This window comes from Tauraco erythrolophus, chromosome 3 (assembly GCF_009769465.1).
Source record: "Tauraco erythrolophus isolate bTauEry1 chromosome 3, bTauEry1.pri, whole genome shotgun sequence".
Lineage (NCBI taxonomy): Eukaryota > Metazoa > Chordata > Aves > Musophagiformes > Musophagidae > Tauraco > Tauraco erythrolophus.
In genome coordinates, this window is record NC_141467.1 from 94118 (window position 1) to 120553 (window position 26436).

At 41.8% G+C, this 26436-nt stretch overlaps 1 protein-coding gene across 3 annotated transcripts in view; it reads left to right on the forward strand.

Moving 5' to 3' along the window:
- The window catches only part of CDKAL1 (CDKAL1 threonylcarbamoyladenosine tRNA methylthiotransferase), a 337692-nt gene that overhangs the window by 51586 nt on the left and 259670 nt on the right, over positions 1-26436 (forward strand). For all 3 annotated transcript variants that reach the window (XM_086608947.1, XM_086608948.1, XM_086608949.1), the window contains exon 4: positions 13203-13287. In XM_086608947.1, the coding sequence (XP_086465073.1) occupies positions 13203-13287 (85 nt within the window). The remainder of the gene's footprint in view (positions 1-13202; positions 13288-26436) is intronic.

The window sequence follows — 26436 nt, forward strand, 5'->3', positions numbered from 1 at the left end:
TTGTAACCTGATATGCTATTTTTAAAATTCGTCTTTGAAAGCAAAGGGAAGGTAAATTAGAGAACATGTGCTAAATGGAAACAGCTGTAAAGACAGTGAAGTCATAAATATAAATGTAGAAAGGAAGATAGTGGTCACGGGAGATACCAGATTAAACTTCAGCCATGAAGATGGAAAAAGAAGAATTTGCATAAAGATCCCTCTCACGATAGAAAATGTAGGATAAATGGTGGGTAACTACAGGCCTTGAAGTCTTAAAGTAAGAAAGTGAAGTGTCTTCAACCTATTGAAAGGAGAAAGGTGAAAATGGGTTCTGAAGTACATGGGCTATTTTGAGCTGTGTAGTGACATGTAGGCTTTCTGTTGTTGCTCCTTACCCTGCCTTCAAAGTAGGAGAGGCAAAGGTAAGCCCAGCCAAAAGAAAAACACTCCTAGTGTGGAGACAGGGACGGAGAAGACAACCCAAAGAAATTTGAGTCTTCAAATTTCTTTCATTTGCTTCTTCATTCTCCCAGTCCCTTCCTTTGCCTTCTGTGACTTGGACTGTGTGGCTACAGCCAGTGAAGACCGAGATAAAAAAGTCATTGAGAACCTCAGCCTTCTCCATATCCTGGGTAGCCAGGTCTCCTGTTTCCTTCCGGAGAGGGCCCGCATTTTCCCTAGTCTTCCTTTTATCACTGACATACCTATAGAAGTTTTTCTTGCTGCCCTTGATGTCCCTGGCCAGATTTAACTCTATCAGGGCTTTAGCTTTCTTAACCTGATCCCTGCTTGCTCGGACTATTTTTTGGTATTCTTCCCAGGCTACCTGTCCTTGCTTCCACCCTCTGTAGGCCTTCTTTTTGTGTCCAAGTTGGTCCAGGAGCTCCTTGTTCATCCATGCAGGCCTCCTGGTGTTCCTACCTGACTTTCTCTTTGTTGGGATGCACCGCTCCTGATCTTGGAGGAGGTGATCCTTGAATACTATCCGCCTTTCTTGGGCCCCTCGTCCCTCCAGGGTGTCATCCCATTGTACTCTACCAAGCAGATCCTTGAAGAGGCCAAAGTCTGCTCTCCTGAAATCCGTGGTAGTGAGCTTGCTGTGCTCCCTCCTCACTGCCCTAAGGATCTTGAACTCCACCATTTCATGGTCACTGCAGCCAAGGCTGTCCTTGAGCTTCACATTCTCCACCAGCCCCTCCTTGTTGGTGAGAACAAGGTCCAGCAAAGCACCTCTCCTCGTTGGTTCCTCTGTCACTTGGAGAAGGAAGTTATCATCAGTGCATTCCAGGAAACTCCTGGATTGCCTATGCCCTGCTGTGTTGTCCCTTCAACAGATATTGGGGTGGTTGAAGTCCTCCATGAAGACAAGTGCTCGTGAACGTGAGGCTGCTCCTATCTGTCTGTAGAGGGCCTCATCCACTCGGTCTTCCTGGTCAGGTGGCCTGTAGCAGACCCCCACTATAATGTCCACTGTCCCTGCTCTCCCTTTAATCCTGACCCATAAGCTCTCAGTTGGCTCCTCATACATCCCCAGGTCAGCTTCATGCACTCCAGCTGGTCATTGACATAGAAGATGACACTTCCTCCTCATCTCCGCTGCCTGTCCTTCCTCAAGAGCCTGTATCCTTTCATTCCAACACTCCAGTTGTAGGATTCATCCCACCACGTCTCTGTGATGCCAGCAAGATCACAGCCCTGCAGGTGTGCGCACACCGCTAACTCCTCTTGTTTGTTCCCCATAGTCCGTGCATTTGCACAGAGACGTGTAGGCTGGGCCCCCGCTGAAGCTGATGTACTGGCTGGAGTAGCTGTATGGGCTGGTGTGTGTGTGTGTTCAGTGTGAGTCAGGGCATGGAGAATAGGCAGGTGCGGCTGGGATGTGTGTTCGCACATCTGCCTGTGCTTGGTCTGTTCTTCTTTTTTCTTTCCCCAGCGTGTTTTTGCTCTTCTCCCATGAATAGACTTCCTTACTATTCTGGGTAAATGGACAGAGAAGTAGAACTGCTGCTTTGTCCTAAAGGTTTGTAGACAAAGCCTCATTGAAACCTGTTGGTGGGATTTTGTGGAGAAGCTTGCACCGCTGATTTCCGCGCTGCCTCTGTAGGTCGTGTGTGTAAAGAGTGAACTTTAATTTCCGCTGGGCTCAGTCTGGAGCTTTCACAAGCACTGAATTCTGCTGATAATCTGAACTGGGGATGGCGGCTGGGAATTAACCACAGCAAAGGCTTATCTGGCTGCTGGGTATGGTACCTTAAGCCCGTATCTCCTGTTTTTCAGAAAACTGATAAAGTAGCAAATAGATGAGGTGTGAAGGTAGTTCTAAGAAAGTCAATAAATAGCCGGAAGCTACAGTTTAATAACTGTTTGGACATATCTGGCTCAAATGGCTTATATATTCTAACTCTTTCAAAAGCGATAGATGGAACCTAAGTCCATATTCCCTGTGGCATTTAGGTATCAGGAGAAATAAGTGGAAGAAAGGCATTTGAAATCAATAAATTGCTTCTAGGTGCAACTTAATGCAGACAGAATTTAGAAAAAGAAGATTGTGAAACAGATACAGGAATAAAATTTAGCTTTAATTTGCAGACCACAGCAAAACCCTAATCCTGGCTCTTGTGAAAATGAATGGAGATTAGGAAGTTATGGAAGTGAGGAAGGTGAGTGCCATGGGCCAACTTGTACGGAGTAGTTGTACTGGAAAAGTAAGAAATCTCTGGAGTAAAGCTGTTCTCCGGATTAACGTTATGCATTTATGATCTCATTTAAGGCATTTAATTACTTAGGATCTCTTTTATATTACACTCAAAATGAAGCAAAGATTCTTCTTTGTTTGCTTGGGGATGTTGCTGTACTGGAGGATCTTCTAATTCTCTCCTCTGAGCTTCCATTTGGTGGAGGTACGTGTGGCTCACAGGGGCAAGGAGTGCGAGAGGCTTCACCGAGTAGAAGATTCAAGTGATGCCATTGCATTTGAAAAAGGTTTTTATTTGGTTTCTGTCCGCTGTGCCTAGCCCAGCAGGTTGTTACCTGGGTGCGTGATAGGACCGAAACAACCCTCAATTTGTATTTTCTTCTTTCTCCCCACCGGACACGGAGAGGGAGAGCCGTTAACATTTCATTAGGCTCTGCAGATAGAAGTGTTTGTTTGCGTGAGGCTTGTCGGAGCGTTGCACCTAAGGGAGATTAAAATGATCTTCCCGGGGCAGATTCCAGTCAATCTTTCTTGATTCTGAAATATTTATTACTGTTTACAGCAAAATCATTTGGAATCATATGATATGTACAGAAAACTGTAAAATTTTCATTTTTCATTCACCTGTGGCTTAGCTGTCAGCATATGAAATCAGCTGCTTATGCTTGGCTACAGTGGTTTTTTTCATACCTTAAAAAACATCACAGTATGTGATATTTCCAAATAAATAGTTCAGACAACCTTTCTGACTTGCATTTTGTATCTTGCAGGTCACAACATCATCAGTTTCACTTAAATTTTACCAGTTCTTTAGAAACTCAGACCTGTAAAACATGATCAAATCTTCTTAATCACTTTTCCGAAGTAAGTTTTCTTCTGAGACTATGGATAAAGCAAGTGGAAATTTCTAAAGTGTTGTACCAAAACTTAATGTCTGTACTAGGGCCAGTGCTATTTAACAACTTTGTTGGAGACATAGACAGTGGGATCGAGTGCACCCTCAGCAAGTTTGCTCATGACACCAAGCTGTGTGTTGTGGTGGAGACGCTGGAGGGAAGGGATGCCATCCAGAGGGACCTGGACAGGCTGGAGAGGTGGGCCTGTGAGAACCTCATGAAGTTCAACAAGGCCAAGTGCAAGGTCCTGCACGTGGGTCGGGGCAATCCCATGCACAAGTACAGGCTGGGCGGAGAATGGATTGAGAGCAGCCCTGAGGAGAAGGACTTGGGAGTGCTGGTGGATGAGAAGCTCAACATGAGCCGGCACTGTGCGCTGGCAGCCCAGAAAGCCAACCGTGTCCTGGGCTGCATCCAGAGCAGTGTGGGCAGCAGGGCGAGGGAGGGGATTCTGCCCCTCTGCTCTGCTCTCCTGAGACCCCACCTGGAATACTGTGTTCGGCTCTGGAGTCCCCAACACAAGAAGGACATGGAGCTGTTGGAGTGCGTCCAGAGGAGGCCATGAAGATGATCTGAGGGCTGGAGCACCTCTGCTCTGGAGACAGGCTGGGAGAGTTGGGGCTGTTCAGCCTGGAGAAGAGAAGACTCCGGGGTGATCTTCTAGCAGCCTTCCAGTACCTAAAGGGGCTACAAGAAAGCTGGAAAGAGACTCTTTGCAAGGGCATGTAGTGACAGGACAAGGGGCATATGAATCTAGGCAATGGCTTCGTGTTTAGGAACAGGCCTGAAGTCAGGGACAACTTGGCTAAGATCGTGGCTTATTTGTTAGACATACTGTGTGGCTTGATCAAGTCATAGAAAGTCTGAAATGAGTTCTGTGCATTTATAAGATGAAAAGGAATTGGTGTGGGGCTGTGTATTTAATATGTGGGTATTGAAGGCAAATCACTGAATATTTGCAATGTGTTTTGAAACTTCAGTTGCACAGTATTGTGCAAGAGTCTCTTTGTTGATGGTTGGCTTTGGGCTGTTAGTGACTAAGAAGCAATCAGTCTGTGTTTGCTCATTTGAATAACTTGTGTTTTGCGTATGAAGCTGTATGTAGGGAGTGCAAAGAGACAAAAAAGCACTGAGTCATACTGCATGTGCTATTTCTGGAAGATCAAACAAGCTTAAGACTTAGAGGAGGAGAAGTTCCTGGGATTTTTCCAAATTCTGTCAACAAAATAAATTCTACTGATGTTAATCATCAGAATGAGTCGTTGGAGTTACTCGTATGTCATGGTAGTGTAGCCTGGATAAAACAGGCTACTTGACCTTGTTTCTAATGTAGTGGGGCTTTCCCTGCGAGACTGATAAATCACTCGTTAGTGCTCTTCGTATTGAAACTATTAACACTGATCGTAAGCCTCCAGTGAAGTGAAAGGAGCAGTTGACTCTCGGAATGCATCAAGATTACGCTTGTGTTCAGGAGCAGGATGGAACGACCACCTCAGCACCATGCTATGGCACCAGCATCCGCTGCTGCCCGGGATGATCGAGGTGCCTTCACGTTCAGTGGTACCACGCTGAACAGCCGCTGGCAGTGCCGAGGCTTTCTGCCAACATGCCTCTTAGCTAGCTATGACATTTCTCCTCTCTTGTTTGGGGTACCTTTCCATTAAGATGTGTATCTGGTTGCTGTTCGACAAGACAGGTAGAACTGTAGAATGTAGAATAAAATCCAGCACAAATTCAGATGTTTATGGCACATGGCACTGTACCCAGAGTTGAACACGGAGGTAACTGTGAACCATGTATTTTGTTCTGATCAACAAAGATAGCAAGCAGATAAGATGTGGAAGTTATCTGTCTGTGTTGATTGGAAGCAGTATGAGATGCTCAATAGCTGCAGATGTGGTGGTAGCTGTGGGCTTAGGCTTAGGATAGTTAACATTTAAGTGGGGAAAAAATTGAAAGGAAATTATTAGAATGCCCTATGGTACTGCAATTTTAGAATGTAATTACCTGCTGCTCTTCAAAAAGAAACACTTATAGGTTTAGCCTTTTTAAACCTAAATCTTTTTACAACCTCAAGTATCTTTAGGTGCCTTAATGCATGGAACATTTAGTAAGTTAGAGACGATGAACAAAATAGCAAAGTAACTGTCAATTCCCATTGTCTGCGCCAGGCAAACAGGCAGAAAAATCAGCTGGACATTGCAGAAGGAGTTGAAATGGCAGCTGTAATCTCATGGGACTCATGACATTGTTGTAAGGTACATCTTTAAAGTACACTTAATTCTCCTGCTCATGACTTTGTGCAGCTTAGGTGTTGCTAAGGGGAGATGGGCTGAAGCCTTCCTACCTGGCTCTGTGTGTCTGGGTGCTGCAGTGCAGACCTCAACCTGCTCCAAGCAGGAGTACAGCTGGAGTAGCCTGTCTGCCATAAGTGTGTAGAAAGTGGGAGGAAAAGGTGGCTTTACTCCAAGGATCATCCAGGACCCAGGCTGCAGCCTGTGTTGTGTCTAGAGCAGAGATGGAAGATATTTAGAGAATGGATTAGTCACTTCAAAATCCCAGAGTAAGTAAGACTATGTGCTACTGCTGATGGTCACACAGTAGAAGGGGAATGTCAAGTTTGTCATAGTCAATGTTTTGAAGCAAAATTTGTTGTCATGTGCCTTTTGTGTGCTGTGTCCTGTGTTCAGTACACCTGCCGGGCCTGAAGAATTCTCTTAATGTGCATGCTGTGAAATACAGATGATTTTGTCTGTGCTATTTATAAATATATTAATGTTAGCTCAGGTGTTTGGCTATTGTATTTTTTCAAGTCCTAGTTAAGAGAGATCTTCTGAGTAATCTCAAAGTTGTCAGTTTTAGTGATAGCAACAGACTCCATAAGCTGTTGTGCTGGTCTTGGCTAACTCTAGCCACAAACTTGCTATATTTTGGAAGAGTTTGTTGTTTGGAGGGAAGGATGAAGCAAGGCACAAGGTCCTTTATAGGCTGGACAGGACACGAACTGGTAGTTCAGTAGTTTGTCACAGTAGCTGCACACTAGCACCGAAACAGCTGAAAACAGAAGTGTTACAGTGCACTTACCTGGGAATGGGCTTTTGGAGGTGACTGGAAATATAACACTACTCTTCTAAAACCATCACAGACAGACCTGAAAGTACGCATGAGAAAACAACGTAGAGTTGTCTGGCATACTGAAATGGGGAGGCAAAGATTTAACAGGTAGCATTTTGAATCGAGCGTGTTGTGTATTATTGGGTTTTATTCTTTTCCCTCTCCCGCGTTGAACTGGCTGGATTTTGTGTTCACACATGCTCAGTTCCTGCTCGTTTGGTGTCTTCAGTGGGCAGTACCTGTGCACCCGTTTTGGTGCTGGACAGAGAGAAATGTCCTTTGGTAGTGACCACAACATCCTGATCCGGAAGGCTTTATAAAATCCGTCTGCCGTCCAGCAATAGCCGCTGTTGAGATGTCTACCCACTCAAGAATGTATTTACTAAAAATACAGTTTCTTAAAAACAAGAGAAAACAGAAAAGCTTTCTTGCGCAATTAGCTCAATAATGGCAATAATAATGGAGGATAAAAATAGGAACTTTTCATATCTGCAATTTAAATTAGGGCAAGAGGCATGATGGGAGAATTATTTTTTCAATTTTTCAGTTAAGACCTGTCCGTATTACCTGATTTGAAGAAGCCTGTGGAGCTTGAAATAACATATTTGCAGGGTGAACCAAGTTGTAGTATTTTCATTAACTGAGGATTAAAGTACTTTGCTATTAACAGAGCATCTCAGAAATTTGATGGGGAAACAGAAGCCATATTGACATTGAGTTGTCTCTTTTATATTTTGCATCCTGATACTCCTGATAGGAGATGAGCAGGACTATTTTGAAAGACGTTTCCAATCTGCAAAGTGAGTACTTTCAGCAAGCGTTTAAGTCTTGTGTCACTGGTAAACGCGTGGTAGGTCTTTGGGGGTGGGAACTGATAATGTGGCTCTGAGATTTCAAACAAACACTATCTGGAAGTTCACGATAACTTGCTGTTTTAATTTGCTGTTGAGGGAGCAGGTAAAGGGTAAGCACTTGTTTGGAATCTTTTCTGTGAGGCGTGTTATATGAAAGTTGATAGTTTTCAATATTTCATATCATATATGGTTAACTTGCAAATAGTAACTAAGTATTTTGTGTGCCAAGGAAAGGTCTGGAAAGAAAAAAGCAAGAACAAAAATTTTCTCCTGTTCTCAGCCTTGTTGTATATTTTTCCTCTGCCAAGCAAAGCCTATTGTCTAGAAACAAATACCTGAACTTGATGTCCCCAGAGGAAGATGTACCTTCCTTGTGCACTGATGACTCACGGCATTTCTGAGCTAATATTTATGAGAGAGATTCTTTCCCAATACTTGCTGAGGTCCCTGGATGCCCCACTGGCCCAAGGAATTGTTAAATTAACCAGCACCTAATTTCAGTAACCCAGGGCATAAGAGTGGGTTTCTGTGACACGGGGATGTTGAAAGCAAATAAGAGGAGAAGTTTGGTAACTTTGTTCCAGTCAAGATGCTGGATGACTTTGGTACTTGGCTGTGAGATGTCCTCATGCTTAGATTTTTGTGTCTTTTGGGGGGACATGATTCACGTGGAGTCCAGTTGTGAGCACGTGCTCCAGTTACATAGCTTGGGTGTTATGGGTCTGGCTCCAAAGCAGAAAATGCCAAGCAAGGCATCAAGAGAAGGAGGCAGAGCTGTTTTGGAAGTGAGAACACACAAGGCAAAGCATTAATGGCAAGGTCCATAAATGGGTACAGAAGCTAGAATACAGCACATGAAAACAAAGAAACTGGAGGTATTTTCCCCATATGTTGTGCAAGAGAGAAAAAATCAGAAAGGGTGAGAAGGAAGGCACAGAGGGCTTAGCAACAGGATAAGGAGAGCGGGAGGAAAAAGCCATGGGAGAGCCTTCTGTGATGATGAAGACCACCTTTCAGATTGAAGTTACACAGATTGGTGTGCAGGATTTAAAAGGATGTCATACAATTATGAGTCACTTTTTGAGCAAGCAGCACAGAGCAAATCTGGTCGTGGTGTCAGCGCAGAGGAGTGATGTGCTGAAGAAAGTAAAGAAGGGCTGTTCTTTTAAGGCTTCACTGTTTTTTTGCTTCAGTGCTCTGTGTGTGTTTTGATTTTTTTAAGGAGATATAGTTTGGAGGGGTTTGGGGGAAAGAAAAAAGGAAAAAAGACTGACATTAAAACACCAAGGCAAATCCAAGTCAGTTGTTTAATTTTCAACTGATAGTATTTCTACAGTTGTCTTAAGAAGTTATGCTGATTTATGGTTTCTAAGATGATAAACCCAAAAAAGCTAGTTAGAAAAGAATTGTAAACATTGTTTTCCTCCGTAGGTATACTGATGTTTCAGACTCTTGCCATTTTATCCTCTTAGGATTGCGTAATGCAGCCATTTCTTGTTTCCCAGAGCTTCCCAATTAAGTGTTCAGAAGTTTCCATGACCTTTAGGTTTCTTTGTACTCTATGTTGTTTTGCAGAGAGTATGATAGGCTTTGTGGTTTACTTCCAGTGTAGCCTTTCTTTTGTGGAGAAGATGTCACAATGCAAAAAGGCCATGGTTTCGAGTTGTGTTTCTGAGCATTCAATACAAAGCTGATTTGCCATAACTTTTTTTCTGAAAACGTCTTAACATATAGGAAACTGTTTAAGTAGCTCATCAAAATATGGTCAGCAGCAAAATGTCATCATTTAAAAGGTATCATTAGGCGGAGTATATGAAAAAACAAGTTGAAGAAAGAAGATCCTCTTAGAGAAGTTTGTTGCAGTATATAGAACAGGACACCTATGTCTCATCTTCACTACTGTAATTGAAGTTGGCTGTGCTTATGATTCTTGCTTCAGTTTTACATGTCACAGAATGTATGACTTGCTAGAAAACCTTCTCTAAGGGTTGAATTGTCCTCTTCAGTCGCATCTGAGAGTTCCCAAACACAAGCCTCTCTTCTTTGCTGAAATTTTGGAGGTTTCTCCAAAACCTTCTGATCTAATGGAGGTTTCTGAGGACAATGGGCATCAACCTGCTGAATGAATGAATCCCAGCCTCACTGTCACTTTACAAGGTGGAGACTGGCCTTGGAAAGGGTGCCAGGTGGAGACCTTCCAAGGAAGAGTGCACAGGCTGGCTTAGTAGGCACCGCACTACGTGCATGTGGTGTTTACCATCCAGACCTAAATACTTATACATCTGTCTTCCTGGGGCATAAACAGAGGAAGCTCAGGTCTGTCTGCCTCTGCCCGTGTAGCCGTGTGTTTAGAAGCCTGAGCTTATTTGTCAGAGCTATCTTACTCTTTCTTTGGGCACACACTAGTCACTGAACGCTAGTGACTAGTCAGGTCAGAACTCTGATTTTTTTTTTTTTTTTCAGTATATATATATACGTACACACACACATATATATACACCTATATGTGTATCTATACCTATAGGTATGTATTGATCTATGTATATACCTAGATATACATATACACACACGTGTGTGTGTGTATATATATATATATAGCCAGTCTCTTCAACCTCCCCACCCTGAATAAAGAACCCTTACCCCGGTGTTGCTTGATATTTAGTAATTACGAAGCCTGGAGATCTTGTTTATACATGCTACGTGCCAACTCCGATCTGGTGGTTTGGTCTATATTTGTTTCAGCATGTCCAGCAAGGCCTTGCATTTAGCGCTGAGTGCATCGAATGTCCTGTACGCGAGATGTGACCAGTGACAAGTTGTCCCCACAGTGGTGTAAACTCGCATGTTTTCCTGCAAGCTGATATAGAAATGCCCTATTTATAAATATATTTTTTAAAAACTGAAATTTGCTTGAGAAAATACAGTACATCATAGGGAATTGACACGAGTGCATGTAATTCTTTCATGTATGAAGGGTGCTGTAGGGAACTAAGAAAATTCGGCTATCATTTGAAGAGTTGTGGTATGAACTCTTGTTAGTAAATACATAGAAGACATAAATGATTTTTAATATATGTGTGTATATATATAATCTAAACTAGTATGTAAATGTATCTGTGTAAGAGAGAATGAGAGTTAATAAGAAAAAATATTAAAAAATAAATACAGGAACAGAACAGCTAAATATGATAAAACAATAATACTGCTGTAAGGAGAGGACAAGCCTCTGCTACGCTTCCATTGTAAGAAAAATGATTTTTGATATGTAGATTAATGAAATTTCTTTCCCTGAAACTGCTTGAAAGACTCCGTTCTGTGGAAGACTCTATTCTACACCCTCTGTTCTGCTGAGGGTGAAACCTCTGACGGATGTTCTTGAGAGATTTTTTTTGTTGTTTTTTTTTTTTTTCCCCCCCCTCTGTGTAAAACGTGTCCCAAGTGGTGTAGCTGTTGTCTCGTAGACTCAAGAGGAGAGCTGATACATTAGCAGCCTGGAACCCAAACTGCTGTAGGAAATGGTTCCTGTTGGGTTAGGTCTTTCCGAACTTCAGTGTGCTAGTTGTTCCGTGGCTGTTCTGAAGGAGGAGGGGGGTTTCGTCCAGCTGTGGGCAGACATGTTGTCACAGCCAGGCCGTGGCTTCCTTTGCGTGCGCGGACCGTGGCGCGGAACTGGAACCGAGCCCAGAACTGGTGTTCCCTGCTTCAAGACATCTCTCCTTTGAATGAAGACGTCTCTCTGGCTCGGCAGTCGGACGTACGGCTGCTGCTGGAACTCTTGTCCATTAAATGCGCTCAGCATCTCCGGGCGATGGGCTTCGCTGGTGGCCTCTCGTCGTGTGGTACTCCCCCATTCTTGAGCGGTGCCTTATGGGTACGGAGCCGGATTTATAAACGTTTTATCCTCCTCAAAAGAGTAAGAAATGCAAAGTTTTGGCAGTGTTACTGGAAAAGTGCTTTAAAAACGTGTTTGTTGTCGTACTTGGTGGATTTGACTAGGCCAAGAGTTCACCCTTTTGCTGATTTTGAAACTGTACCTTTCCTTCCTGTTCTGTACATAAGTCCTGATGAAATTTTCACGTATACTTATCTTTCTAACCGTGATGATACGTTCATTGGTCTGAAGATGTCATTTTCATGCAGCCTGAGTTGGAGTAGAGATTCCTTGGCTCATTCCATTTTCGTTTTGACTTCTGTACAGGCTAAAATTGAACTTGGTCCTTTTCCCCAGCCTAAGACAGGGTCACATCTTGGTACAGATCTTGGTACTTATCTGAATGGAGGCAGAAATTCGTGGCATGAATATGATTTGTCTGAAAATTGCTGAACTGTAATTATACCATTATTAAGATATAATCTAAAGTAGAAATATACACGTTTCTTTACAAATCAGCTATATTGACTTTTCTCTTTAGTAGAGATTTGTGCTTTATTGTCCTGGTTTCAGCTGGGACAGAGTCAGCTCTTCTTTTCAGCAACCAGAAGAGCTCCGTGGTTTGGTTTTACTCAGAGGCTCGCTCTGAGAAGAACGCTGGCAGCGCACTCGTGTTTGCAGTTGGCACTGAGGCCTCAAGGAGTTTTCAGCTGCCGGGTTCTCGCCAGTGTGCAGGAGCGGAACAGGATGGGGGGAGCATGGCCGGGACAGAGGGTCTGCGACTGTCCGTATAATTTGTGCTTGGATTTAGGATTGAGGCCAAACTGGCCAATTAGTATTCCATATCATGCAGCGTCATGCCCAGTATAAAAGGGAGGGTGAGCCGGAAAGAAGGGCCTTTGCTCTTCTGGGACACTCACTTTCGGACTCTGAGCGCTTTCCCTCTCTTGCTCTCTTTTTGGGCCTCTTGCTTGTCCGGGATGGCGGTGTTGGGACTTACCTGTTTCGGGATTGTTAGTTTGGGACGAGACAGGCCTCGCTGAAGGGGTGGTGAGCAATTACACCGTACAGCACTCGTTCGTAAATATTTATCATTGTACATCTATGTATATATCCTCCTATTAGTAGTAGTAGCAAATTGTTCTTATCTCAACCCACAGGTCTCTTTTCCTTTTCTCCTTGAATTCCCCTCCTCATTCCTGGGAGTGGAAGAGGGTGACGAGCAGCTGTTTGGAGTTTAGTTGCCAGAGCAGCCTAAACCACGACATTTATGAATTCTGATTTCTCTTTTGTAGCACTAACTCATAAGAGAGCTGAAGCAGGAATTTTGTTTTGTTAGTGAAAAAACTGACCACTTAATTTAAAACGCCCCTTTGTATGTTTTGGGGATCTTTCTGCTTTGTGTAGGCCGGATCATTCCGGGGAGTGTGTGTTTTTGGGAGTAGTAGCAACCATTTTTCTTAACTTTGTTTTCCATGGTGTGCAACCTGGTGACATCTGAGCTGATAAATGAGATAGCTATTCATTCTTCATTTGTTTTTTTTTTGTTTGATTTGTGTTTTGTTTCTTTTTTTTTGTTTGTGTTTTTTTTTTAAAGCCTGCGAAACAACAAGCAAACGAAAAAAAACCTTTCCAAGAATTCAGTTGTTTTAAATGTTGAATATAAAGTCATTTTGCAAATAGTCAACTTACTGATAATGGCTAAGTTTGATCTTTTTATATATGATATAAAGTAGGAGTTGACAGGTTGAATAATTCTCAACACAGATTTATGTCTTTCTGCCTTCTAGACAACTCTGCTGAAGCAGATTTATGGTTGCTGAACAGCTGTACAGTAAAAAATCCTGCCGAGGACCACTTCAGAAACTCAATCAAGTAAGTTGTTTCCCTAAAAGATACTTAATTGTGAATGAATATTGCGGGCTTTAATTTTAAAAGCTTTGTATTTTATCAATCTAGAAGTAATTTTATGTGTTAGAGCGAAAACAAGTGTGCTGAGTTTAAATGTTAAAATGGTGAATTCCCTAGGATAGATTTCATAGATTCATAGATTTCTAGGTTGGAAAAGACCTTAGAGATCATCGAGTCCAACCGTCCCTAATCCCCATTAAATCATATCCCTAAGTAGTAAGGTGTCCCTAAGTATTTGTAACGTGCAGTGAATTTTTATTTTTTTTTTTAAATTTTCTTTAACCTACAAGTGATAATCAATACACTTAGGAGAACTGCTGGCCTGTTTAGATAGAGGCTTTTATATAATTTTTCAAGACAATGTTGTAATATTCTTCCGAAGAATTGAATATTTGTTTTGTGATTTGTTTCAAAAGCGTGAATTTTTAGGCGGTTTCTTTTTCCCTTGACTTAAATTTTACTTAATCAGTCCCTTCTAATTAAAAATATATCAGGTACATACTTAAAACTATCTATTTCGGTATACATTTTCTTGAAAGGTGAATTGATTAATCAGACTATATTAGAATTCTTAATGAAGAATGTGTTTTATTTCTCTGTGACATTTCAATGATGTTGGTAGCGACTTCTGCCTCTGACTTCTGCAGGAGTATAGTTGTGATGCGAGTAACTGGAAAACCTGTGCACTTACAGCTGTGATTGCCCAGTATAAATAAATATTGTGGTACATTTCTTGTAGATTTTATCTTTAGTAAACAAACGTGGCTATTTACGTAGTCATTTCACTGTTTGTTGAAATCCGATTTGATTAGAAAACATAGTTCTTAGTAAGCACCTGGCGTGGTCAAGAGGCTAAAGAGGAGAGAGAAGCTGGATCTAAACTATCTGCTTGCAGTGGTGGAGTTACTAACAGATTCCTGGGGCTGTAGCCTGAAACAGAAACCATTTGCCTGCCATAGGTGACAGAGCAAAAGCTTCCTCCACCCCTCAGAGGACTTCATTTCCTGACTGCAACACTAAGTGTTGCACTTGGTGATGAGACTGGCTTTTTGGCTTTTTTTACTGTTGCCCAAAAAAAAACCCACCCAGGCTATTCCCAGAATACTTCCAGTGAGTGTGTGTTGGCCAACAGAACCGATGACAAGATCTTTTCCAGTGCAGTTGTGGCCATCTTTCTATTTTACTAATCCTATGCCAGAACTGATGTGGTGTGATGTGTGTCGTTTAACCACTCGGATAGAGTTGGTTAGGAAAGACGGTCTAACTAAAAGCAAATGACCAGAAATATTTCTTTGAACTTCATGTTTCTGTTGCTGCTCTATTAATGAGCCTGGTGTTATTTGTAGCCTGCATTTATTCCTCTTTTTCCTTTCTTCTCCATATAGTTTTTCTGTTCTGACACACGGATACTCAAGGGATTGAGTTGAACAATCGATTGTTCTCCATTTCTTTTCCTTGCTGAGAGTCACTCCTTTCCGGTAGCATCCGTCATTTGTTCTCTCCTCTCAGATCTGGCAGCTCCTAATTCTGGAGGACAGCTTTTGTTGTTTCTGACAATTTTTTACAACATTCATGGAGTGTAGGGGAGAGAGCCATATGTGGGTGCTCTTCCATGGGCCTTGGAGGATGTTGAATCTTTAAGTTCCATCTCGGAAAAGAACAACTACTACTGTATTTGGGTTTTACAATAGTGAGGGAAGCTCGTGTCTGTAAAGAACACAACTGCTCTCAAATACACCTTAATTTGTTGCAGCAGCAGACCCAATGCATGAGGTTGGGGCGATACAAAACTAACTGCCACTGTGTCCTGTCATAACAGCTTTTTAGTAGCTATGGAGATCTTTGTTTTTCTCACAAATTAAACATTTAGTATGTGGATTGTCAAAAGTAACATACTTTGAGTGGAAAAATTAATCCTCAGCACAGTAAGATTCTTCTTTCAAATAGAAAAAAAATGTTCAGGCTGAAAGTGTTACATAGCATTAGGAATGTCACATGGGAGAAGTATTTCAGTTTTGTTTATTCTCTGCCCTGTGCAATGGTTTCTGCTACATAACTCTCCTTGCATGTACGACTTTAAAGTGCACTGAATCAAACCAGCAGCAGTGTGTTCACACAGGTGGTGGAAGAACGACTGTCTGGGAAGCTGATCCCTCACTAACACCATGTGCCAAAGGATATGTGAGAACCCAACAAGTCTTGTAGGTTCAACTTTTTTCACTTCGAGTGTTCAACTTTTTTTTTATCTGATATTCTTTTAAAAACAAAACAAAAGGAAATCACTCGCAAACTCTCCGAACCAACTGACAGCATAACACACTAACGCTTCCAGTTAGTGTGTTAGTATGTTAGCATAACGTAGCTCATTCTGTTTAATAAATAAATATTTTTTTTTTAGGAAGCACTCTACTTTTTGATATAAAGTGTGCAAATTAACTAGTTGAAAAGACTGAATACTTCTCTTGTGTTTTATGGCTTTTTTTTTCTTTTGAGGCTCAGCATTTTTCTGGCAAAAATTTCCAGAAGGGTTTTCTACTTCAGCATTTGAGATTTAGCTTTCACTGTAACTATGCTCATGCGTATCGCAAAACACTTCAATGAATTTTATTTTTATGTTCATTTTACTAGTTACTGTTTCTCAGCTTGAGCAATACCAGTTTCATCGTTATATGCTTGGTTAGACTTTACCATGGAGCTCTCTGGCTTCCAAATGCTGGAGAAGGGTTTTATATGCTTAGAACAAACTGGAAGTCTTCATTTAAAAATTCACCAATCTGCTAAGTTGGTCTTTTTTTGTCATTGTCAACCATGCTCTTGCTGTCTTAGGTTGATGGCAGACGTAGCTGTAAGTGAAGGCTTCTGTGGTTGAAGCGACGTGTTTCAGTGGAGGGCGTTTTGCTGCATTTGAGCGCGTTCCTTTTCTTGCACCCGTCTCTGCCGTGAAAGAGTATGCTGAGAGCTGCTTGATGTGACGTTGCAAAATGCAGAGAAAAAGCAGACCATATAGAACTGAGTGTTTTCTGCTGTGCAGCGTTTAGAAGGTAAAAGCATTATGGACTGCTTGTGACTACATGTGTTACATGGCTGTTTTGCAGAGGTTTGCAAAAGTCTGGATTGTAAACGTGTGTGCACTTCAGTTTTAATGTTTAACAAGTTTAAAAAAATGTATGAGAACAGAGCCTGTTAAAACCAACTTCTAAACGCTGTTCTGGAAATCTTTTTGACTTTAATATGAACACATTTGGGAGTGTTTTGAGGACTCTGATATTGATGCTTTGAGAGGTTAGACAGTGCAGTGACTTGAGTTATCCACTACTTGTTAAGTCTTGGATGCCTTAGGGGGCCAATTAGCTTTTAGGTACTCTTTAAGCCTTGAGCCAGATCATCATTAGCGACTGAGATATATTTGATTGCTGTTTTAAAGAAGAAAATATTACCAGGACATGAGAAGCCAACTGTTTCATGACTTCATATATCTGTATTTGAATTTTTTGATTGTGCTGTAGTTGCAGGTCCCCAGCTGTGTAGGTTCCTGGAGCACTGGTGCTGAGAAGCAGTGTTTACAGACATTGAAAATCAGTTAAGTTCATTGCTAAACATACAAGATACACTTTTCTTTGCCAACAAATGCAAATCTATTACGCTTCAGTGAAATGGGTAAACAAGGGAGGCTTCTGATTTGGAAAGTACAGCTCGCCTGGTAGTTTATGGAGTAACACTTCCACCCTTCCTCCTCATCAACTAAAATGGAGACACAGCTATACGTGTTGGGTTTTTTTTCAGCTTTTTAGCACAAGAACTTGCATGCATGTGTAGCCACCCAAAAGCTGTTTTAAGAAAATAAGCAACACTAGAAAAGGAATCTAATTCTCTTTAGACTGCATTGCTGATGTTATCTTTAGTTGGGAGACAAAACAGTTCTTCTCCCTCCTCTCAGACTTGGTCAAATTGCGTAATTTTAGGAAGCCTCTCCAACCAAGAAGATTTCATAAAATTAGTGAAAGTAAGTATCGAGCTATCTCCATGTTTCTCGTGCTGTTCTGCCATACGCCTGCTTTGGGGCTGCACGTTGCTGCTGCGCTCGGTGCTGGCCACCTGCGCTCTGCCCACGCCGGGGTTGGCTGCAGCAGAGGTGATCAGGAAGGTGGAGGCACCATCTTGGGCTGGAAGTTTCAGGTTCGTTTTGTTACCTAAAGCCTTTCAAGAAGAGGCGTTTTGAGGGACGGGAGGAATTTGATCTCACACGAGCATTTGCATGAAAAGCATGTTAAAACCTACCTGAAAGTGTCTCACCTGTTTTAGCAGGGTGAAAACTACTTGCTGTAACCAGAGAGGGCTCATGCTCTGTGCGCTGTAGCTGAGTTTCTAGGTGCTGGTTACAGTTCCTCCCTCAATTAAACTCACACTTTAGATTAGCAGTTTAACCTCTGTTTGCAGCTCGAAAAACAGGCTACTAGGTAAAAATTAAAAAAATCTAGTTTGTGTTATGGTGTGGAAACAACACCTCCCCCCCCCCCCCTCCCCGCCGCTTCTGTGTATATGAATTTAAGGACTATGAATGGGATTGGAATATTAACAGTTTGTAATTCAGTATGGCTGCAGGTGAAAAATGATCCTGCTGAATTTGCTGAAGTGAAGAAAAGCTGGGGATGATTCGTTAAGAGCTTGTGGTTCTCATGGTGGTGGGATAGTGGAGGGCTACTGGAAACAGAGCAGCCTCAGACATTGTAGTTTGCTTTTTTTAATGACTTCAAACGATAGGCTAGGTGTACTTCCTTTTCCTTGCAAAAATATCTGTGACTTATCCAAGCAGACTGTGACCAGTAGTGGGCTACTTTAGCTGAAATTTCAGGATTGCAATTAATTTGGGGGTGTGTGGTCAGGGTTCTTGCTGCCTCTGCCACCATCTCCCTTCTGCTGGGGGTTTTCTTTTCTTTCTTTTTTTTTTTTTTATCATGGGAGGTAACTAATTGCTCCAGCACCAAAAAGTACATGAGATACTAACATATTTTAGGTTTGCCTCAAATATGTAATAGAATTACTGAGAGAGGACATAATATTAATTGAGGTCCGTGGGAATGGTGGGGAACAGGATCAGGACAGAGCTCTGGTTTGCTTTGCTTTGCCTGCATACAGGAAGTACAGTCATCAGAGATGGAAAAGGCTTTCACATGTTTCGGGGGTTTTTTTTCCTTGCTTTTCTGAATGTATATCTAGTAGATCAGAATATTTTGAAAAGTTGCTGGAGAGTAGCAAATTGATTCTGCTTCTCTTTTAAACATGATTTTTGGTTCTAGTGAGGCTTTTTGTCTTCCAAGGAGACAGGTGTTGGGCTAAGTTGAAAATAAAACTTTCCACACTGTGATCACTGCTGTTTTATAAATTTCATTGTGAAAATCCTAGTAAGAAGTGGAGATTGGGAGTTCCCTTTAAGATAGGGAAAACCAGAGATCTTTTGCCCCCATGCAGATTTAGAAAAAAAAAAGTATATGCTGAATATTAGAGCGATAAAAGGGTGTGTTTCAATAATACCAAGAGGATCTCTTGGTAACTGGTTTTAAGATGGGCTATGTGAGCTTTACAGAATCAGTGTTTTGCATATTATATGACCCCTGTGTTAACAGGTGTTTTGTTTTACCGTTTCAAGGCACATGAACCCAGCAGAAAAAGTTAATGTTCTTGAGTGCTGGAAGCAGGTGGTTGATAGCTTTGAAAATTTATCTAATTAACTGCGTGTTGGCTGTTGTCCTAGCAGGCCTGACTTTTCCTAGGGAGGGAGCACAGGAAAGCACGCAGAAACTTTCTGTAGCAGGATTAATGCAGAAGTCAGTATGGTCTAAACTTGTCTTCACTGGCAGGTGTGGGTTTTGTTTGGTTTTGGTTCAAAAGACCATCTACGAATGCTTAGTGTGTGTTTGTCCTAAAACAGAAACTACTTGCTCGTCTGGGTGAGCTTGAGTGGAAAAAGCCTCTTTCATGCTTCTGAAATGCTTCATCGTGTTGTGGTTATGTTAGAAGTTAGCTTAGGAAGGGCAAAAATCACGTTGGGTTTTTTCTGTTTTGCCTATATTCTACAAAACTCTTGCTTTTTCCACTGAGTCTTGTTGTAATTTTTGACTCTTGTGTCTAAGGCACATCTGTAAAGACTGACCTGAGACGTTATGTTGGCATGTTTAGTCAAGGCACGTTGGGATGTTGCCAGTGCAATACAGCAGTTGATTTTTGGCACTGAATACCTCAGCTGCTATTTTGACCCTTGGTGCCCCACTCTTATATGAGGGACAAGAACACGGACAACCATTTCTTTTGAATTTAACTTTTTAGCCAGCACTTCCTCTTACTTGTAAACTTTTTTAACTTTCATGAGGAAAGAGCAGAAGCACAGGTCGACAGCAAGAAACAGTTGGCCACAGAACTGTTTCAGTCCAAATAATGTGTTTGAATTTGAAACTTTTCTAAGAGATAATGCCTGCTAACTGCTTTTAATAGGATAAATAATCAACTTTTTTCATGCATTGGTTTTACAGCTCACAGCACAGTGGAAAACTGACCCTTGTTAGTGCCTCCAGCTACCAACATAACACAAACACTAACCAACGAGCTGTATGTGCATTTGCTTCAAAAAGGAAAAAGCTTATTGTTTTTCTTGGCTGTGTTGTAGTTTATTAGCATGATCTCAAGGGAAATTTAGTAGTGAAGATGCAGAGGCTCATTTTTACGAAAGAACAATGTTAAATAAAATTGTCTGAAATATAGCAAAGCTCGTTGTAGAAACAATTCGTGAATACCTCTTATCATAGTGGGTAGCACAGATTTTTCTCATAAAAATGGAATGTGCCTCCAGTTTTGATTTTGTCTTTCCCTGTGGGTTGTGGTTTTTTTCTTGTGAAAAGAATAAAGTTACCTTATACGAGGCATCAAATGAGATATTCTTATCTGTGGAGCTGTTGATTATGATGGCTATAACTTAAAAAAATTAAGGAGAGTCACAAATGTTATTAGGAGTTAGAAAAGATACAACCATGGATGTATCCTAACTGCAACGAAAACTTCTCTTTCGCATAATTCCAGAAAATAAATACCATTTTTAACTTGAAACTTGACTCCAGGTTGTAGAACTTCTTATATGTGAAAAGCAGCAGAATATGGGATTTTTATTTCAGGTTGTCCTTAGTTTTCACATGCTGCCACATTGAGCTTTAATATCTGAACTTGTAATTATTCTTTCAGAGGCTTCCTCCTTTTCGTGTTTTGTTTCTTGCTGTTAGTAGGAGGTCTCTTGTTCAGCCAATTTGGACGCATGCTAGCGTAGTTACGTGAAGTTGGGCTTGACCAGCAAAGACATTGGATACAGGAAGCTCTTTCAAGATAAAGTCCATAAAATTTAAGGATTTGTGAAAAGCAATTGGAAATAGCTGAGCTTTTACTTGAGAAGTGGAAGCTGTGGTTATTTTGTTTCTATACACGTGAAGTTTTGTGGCCTCTTTTGGTCCTGTTGCATGTAATTGCATTTTGCGGCCTGTGAATTTGACTCTGTGTATGCATGCATCTAACATACCTGTACTTCAGCATCCTGTAATAAAGGTTAAATTTGTGCTTTTGCACAGGCTTTGTTTGGACTTTTCCTCTGTGGTTCTGCAGTATTCCTTGTAATTTAGTTCTGAACTCATGCTACCAATGTATGGCAAACCTGGGGCTTCAGAATAGGATAACTTTGTAGGATTCACCATGTGTTGAGATGCTGAAATTTGTCCTTTGAAACACGGATAAATGTAGTCTCAGTTTGGACGGTGTATAATGAGTGCGCTAAGGTGCTGGTTGCTAATGCATCAGTACGGGCAGCTGCTCAAGGCAAGCCCAGCACACCATGCTTGGTTCTGTCATGGTGTTTGGTAATTCATCAGCATCCGCTGAAATGGAGCTTGGCTGAGGGGAAAAAACTCAATATCGTTTTGAAGTGTTATTGCAATGGGAAAAGAATTTCTACTATTTACTGTGGAAATAGTGTGCAGTCATGAAAGTGGCAGCTCCCCAACACAGTTTAGATATTGATCTCTAAGGATCCAGAGGGCTAGAAGATGATACTGCTAGTGGTGCTGGCTTTCAGGATCTTGTCTAATGATGTTAATGATGTTAACGTCTCATTTCTTTTTTTTTTTTTTTTTAATAATATAGAAATTGAAATGGCAGCTCAGTTCTTACAGGCATTATTTCTTTGTTCTGGTAACAGACGTGTTCATGAGGAAGAGGATTACTTGCTTCATGTTTGAAATGTATTGGTTTTCAGTGTTAATAGCATAATATGAATTAAATGCAGTGTTAAAATATCTCTTGAGCAACATGTGTTTTAAGTCAACAGTTCATAGTTTATACAGCAAGCAGTGGATACTCTTCAGTTTGTGGCTTCCACTTCTGTTTCACAAAAGACACCAGTTAAACATGCTTGTTGCAAAATTTTTAAGTTAAGCTGTTGTGAAATGCTGCTCAACATTTTACAATTATTGGAAGAAGGACATTTAATTAGAATAAGCCAGGTATTGCACACTCTGTTGTCATTCTTTACTGATGCTGTGGTTGAGATGCAGCGTGCCTGGCTTGAATTTCTTGTGATATTGCTCAGAAACCACATGCTAAGATGACATTGACATATTAGCATAGAATCACAGAACGGTTTGGGTTGGAAGGGACCTCAAAGATCATCCAGTTCTGACTCCCCTGCCATCGGCAGGGACACCCTCCCCTACACCAGCTTGCTCAAAGCCCCATCCAACCTGGCCTTGAACACTTCCAGGGATGGGGCAGCCACAGCTTCTCTGGGCAACCTGTGCCAGTGCCTCACCACCCTCAGAGTGAAAAATTTCTTCCTTATATTCTAAGAAAATTGTCACAGAACATGTTTTTATTGAGAAGATGGGCTGTAACTGACTTTCTGTCTCTAACATCCTAAGTTATGTTACTTCCATAAGGAGCTTTCCAGCTGGAAGTCCATTCCTCGGTGCAGTATTTCCATGTGAAGAGAACAGATAGAGCTGCACTGTTTCTCTCCTCTTTTCCCTCTGCTCCCTGCTGGAAATGTCCTGGTGGTGTGGCTGCTACCAGCTTCACCCCCTGCCAAAGATGTGTTGCTTTGTGGCTTCAGGAGCACATGGCGGTTGGCATGGAGAGGGTGCAGCTTTATTTTATCTTCTCGAAACATGCTTCAAGTAGCTTTAGTTGTCGCTGGTGTTACGTGTTCCTTTCCTGCCCTTGTCTGCCCTGGTAGGGACAAGCTGTTGAAGTGCCACCGCTTTGATGCTCTTTTGTGAACCTTTGCCGACTGGCCTGCAGATTCGGGGTATCCGAATCTTTGAAATAGAGTTAGGAAATCGTTACAGCAGTGTGTGATGGTTTTGGTTACTTCTCCAGTGCTGGTCTGTAATGCTTTTCTCTGTATTTTTCCTTGGGTTCTAATTGTGATGTATTTGCAATAGAGAGAGACAAACTTTCTCAATATGACAATTTTTTTCCTACTTTGTCTGACTTGAACGATAATGAGAAGCTTCTGCTATGTTTTAATGAGGTTACCTTTTTCTCAGCATTGAGATCTGAAGTTGCATAATAGGATGTTTTGTTACTGACCCCATGGTAAATTTGGGGATTTTTTTGTTTTTGTTTTTCTTTGGCTGACTTTATTTTTCAATAAGGACATTTATCTGTTGTAATATTGTGGACACACTGAGCCGTTGACCCAATTATCCTTATCCAGTTGCGCAGGGATTCAGTTTCCATTTCTCTGCGAGAACAGGCAATGTAGTGCTTGCTTTTTCCTTTTAAAGGCTGTGTTCATCCACTTTGCACTGTGGGAATAGGCATGCTGTCTTTAGATGTGAAAATACTCGTGTTATCCGTGGACTGGAGCCTGTATGTGTAAGAGTTGTAGACTTATGCTTATAGAAGGAAAAATATGTATTGATATATGAATGCATATGGAAGAGAGGCATGGCTAGTCAACATTACAAGGTGATCTGTTAGAGTAGCACGTTTCTCTTGGTGTTTGCTTTTAAGAGATTGCTTCTGAGTTGAATGGACCTCACGTCCAAGTGGAGGATATATGCAGAACATCTCATTAGATGAGTAATTCTACTTTATCTTTGACTAATACACTCTGCAGGAATTAATAGTGCATTGTTGTAGCAATAGCACAGCAAAACTTAATGGAAGACCTTTCAGGGGAAAAGATTCCATTTTGAAAAAACTCACAGTTTCATAGCTGCATGCTCACAAGCAATAAGACGAATCCATGTGTTGTGTTGGGCATTCAGGTGCTATGCTGTGTGTGTTGCAGTGGTAGTATTCATAGCATGACAAGAGGAACATCTCCTTCATTCTTAGGCTGGCTTTTGATGTGCCTTTTGCGTTCTGTAGAGTACCTAGCAGGTTAGGATCTTTTTTTTCTTTCCTGTGCCATGCCTGCAAGTGTTAGGATTTGCTCAGTCATCTGAGGTGTCTTAAAGCTTCAGTGATTCTCTTTATCTTGCTGTCATCATCATAGCATGGGTGTAGACTGTGCCTTATCAAATGGTGCCACTTGTTCTCCTTCCACAGTCTTCTCAGAAGCTCTGGATGGAGATGCTGTGATCCAGATCGCCTGCTAATTCATGTGCTGTCAACGTGTGTCTTTTTGTGTCCCTCCTTCTGCTGTCCCTGCTCGAAGCTGCCACACCTGCACAATCCATTCATTCACTAATCATCATCCTTAACACGTTTATTGCAAATCTCAGCAACAGACTGCAGTAAAAAGATACTTGACTAAGAATGGGTGGGTTTTAATACTATTTTAATTGAGTATTATTTTAATATTTTAGTTTCATTATCGCATTTGAAACTTGTGTGTTTAATTCTTTGAAATCTGTATTCTGTGAATGAAGTAGACCTTTTGTATAATACAGGCTGCTGCTGTGGGAAAAAACTGACCAAATAGAAATCAACTACACTTACCTGGTCAGGACTCCTGTTGTTTGTGCAATATGACCGTTTTTTTAAATCTGCTGTGATTGATACACCAAGTTCCTGGAATTGAGGCGAGATAAGAGAGTTTTCTTTCGGTGGAGTCGGTACTGGCTGAAGGCGTGTGCCTTGCCAGTCACTGCTCGGATCGGGGCTCTGTGCTCACTTGTGTCTTCTGAAGAGTCAGTGCAAGGTTACGTTCTGTCTTCCCTGTCATCCTGCTTACCTTTAATGACAGGCTACTGCTACTGCCAGGAGACGAATTTCAGAAAAACAGTCTGGTATTTTTTTCTTCCTTTCAAAAATGTCAACAAGCAAAACTTAGTAGTTTGAGAGTAATGAGTAATGCCTTCAATCAAATCCTGTTGGGTCTGCCTCTGAGGCATGTGTTAAACTTTGTTTTCCATCTTCTCCATGTAACACTTCGAAACCCAAGGAAAAGAAGCAAATTTTAGCTTCATTTTTGTTGCAATTATGGAGTTTAGCTGCTTATTTTTACTTGAAATATTGTGTCTGCTGGAGACTGTCATAGCTCCAACTTCGAAGGTACCTCTGGGTCCTCTATGAGGTCCCAAGCTGATCTGGGGTCGCTAGGTGCTATCTTCCTCTCCTGTTTAAGCGTGGTTTTAAGCATCTATCCTATCTGTTTTGCTCGGTTCTGATTCAAATCAACATCAGCAGGGCTGTTTTTCCAGGATGTCCTGCAGGTGGGGGAGGAAAGTATTAGTAACTGGGGTTGGCAAACGTGAGTTCCAGCAGCAAGGACGAGCGTACAGACGTCCACCAGAGGACCGGTTCAAGAACCGTAAGAGACAGCTGTTGAAATAAGGCAGCTCTCTGCAGTTAAAACAGCTCTCTGTGCCCACAGACCAACAGCTCTACTTTTGCTTCTGGACCTGGCACTGAGCTGTTTTACAAGGCCGTGCTCGCTGTCATCCTGTGTGACCTGTCCTCGTGATTGAAAGGAGAGCTGAGAACATGCAAAGTTCGAAGACCGGCATACTGAGATGGTAGTTATTAAGTACTCTAACATCATTTCTAAATGATTCCTTGATTCTATAGTCGGTCACCTGTAGCACAATTCCAGCTAGTACTGGACTTTATGAGTTATCCAAATTCCCTGTTCCTGTTGCATGTGCAGAAAATGATAGCTCTTTATGTCATTTAAGTAGCCTTGTTTATTCATTGCTTTGTTCTGCACATAAGATGATCTGTGCATTTGTGACGTCGGTAGCTGTCTGCAGAGAAGTACAGCGTTTAGCTGTTGGGAAAAAAACCCAACCCCCAAACCCCCCCCCAAAAAACAAACAGCAAACAAACCACCTCTTCTTCTGGACTTGTAATATGACAATGAAAATAAATACTGCTACTTCAAGTGCCGGAGCTTTGTATATTACTTAAAAAAGATATTTAATATATTTTAATATATAAAATATGTGCCGCCATATATATCTCTTGTGGTTTGGCCCAGCCAGCAACTAAATGCCACCCAGCCGCCCGCTCACCCTCCTCCACCCCTGGGGAATGAGGAAGAAAGGGGAAAAGGAAAGGAGGCTCCTGGGTTGAGATAAGAACTTTCTAAAAATAAAAACTAGCTCTGTCCCAGTCCAAACCAGGCCAGTATCTCTCAAGGCTCCTGATTGTGTGCTGAGGATGTTGTTAGATGTCTCTTTGAGAGGAAAATTTTGTTTATCAAAGGCGATATCGTTGGGAAGGATGAAGGAATTAAATTCTTAAGCAAAGTGGTTGCATCTGTCCCCTGCTCCCGCTTCCGCGTGGGTCTGGAGGGAACTTTGTTCTGAGGGAGCTGCTTGTTGTGGCTCTGGCTGGCGGCGGTGCGGAGCGCAAGGTGCTGTGTTTCATGCGGCCTTCCTCTGCTGTAGCGAGTCGTTAGTGAAGAGGCAATTAAGTAACTTCCCACTGTGCCTTCCAGACCTGCCTGGTGGCCTTATCAAACGCGATACCGGGATGATAAGAGCCACAGCAGTAGGAAGCACAGGCCGCTTTGTCAGTGGTTACGCTATGGCTTTGTTATGGCAATTTCTAGGGGAAGTCATGCATGAGTCGTAAATTACAGGTTAGTTTCGTACGCAAAATATTTTCCCATAAACATCTGCACGATTCCTG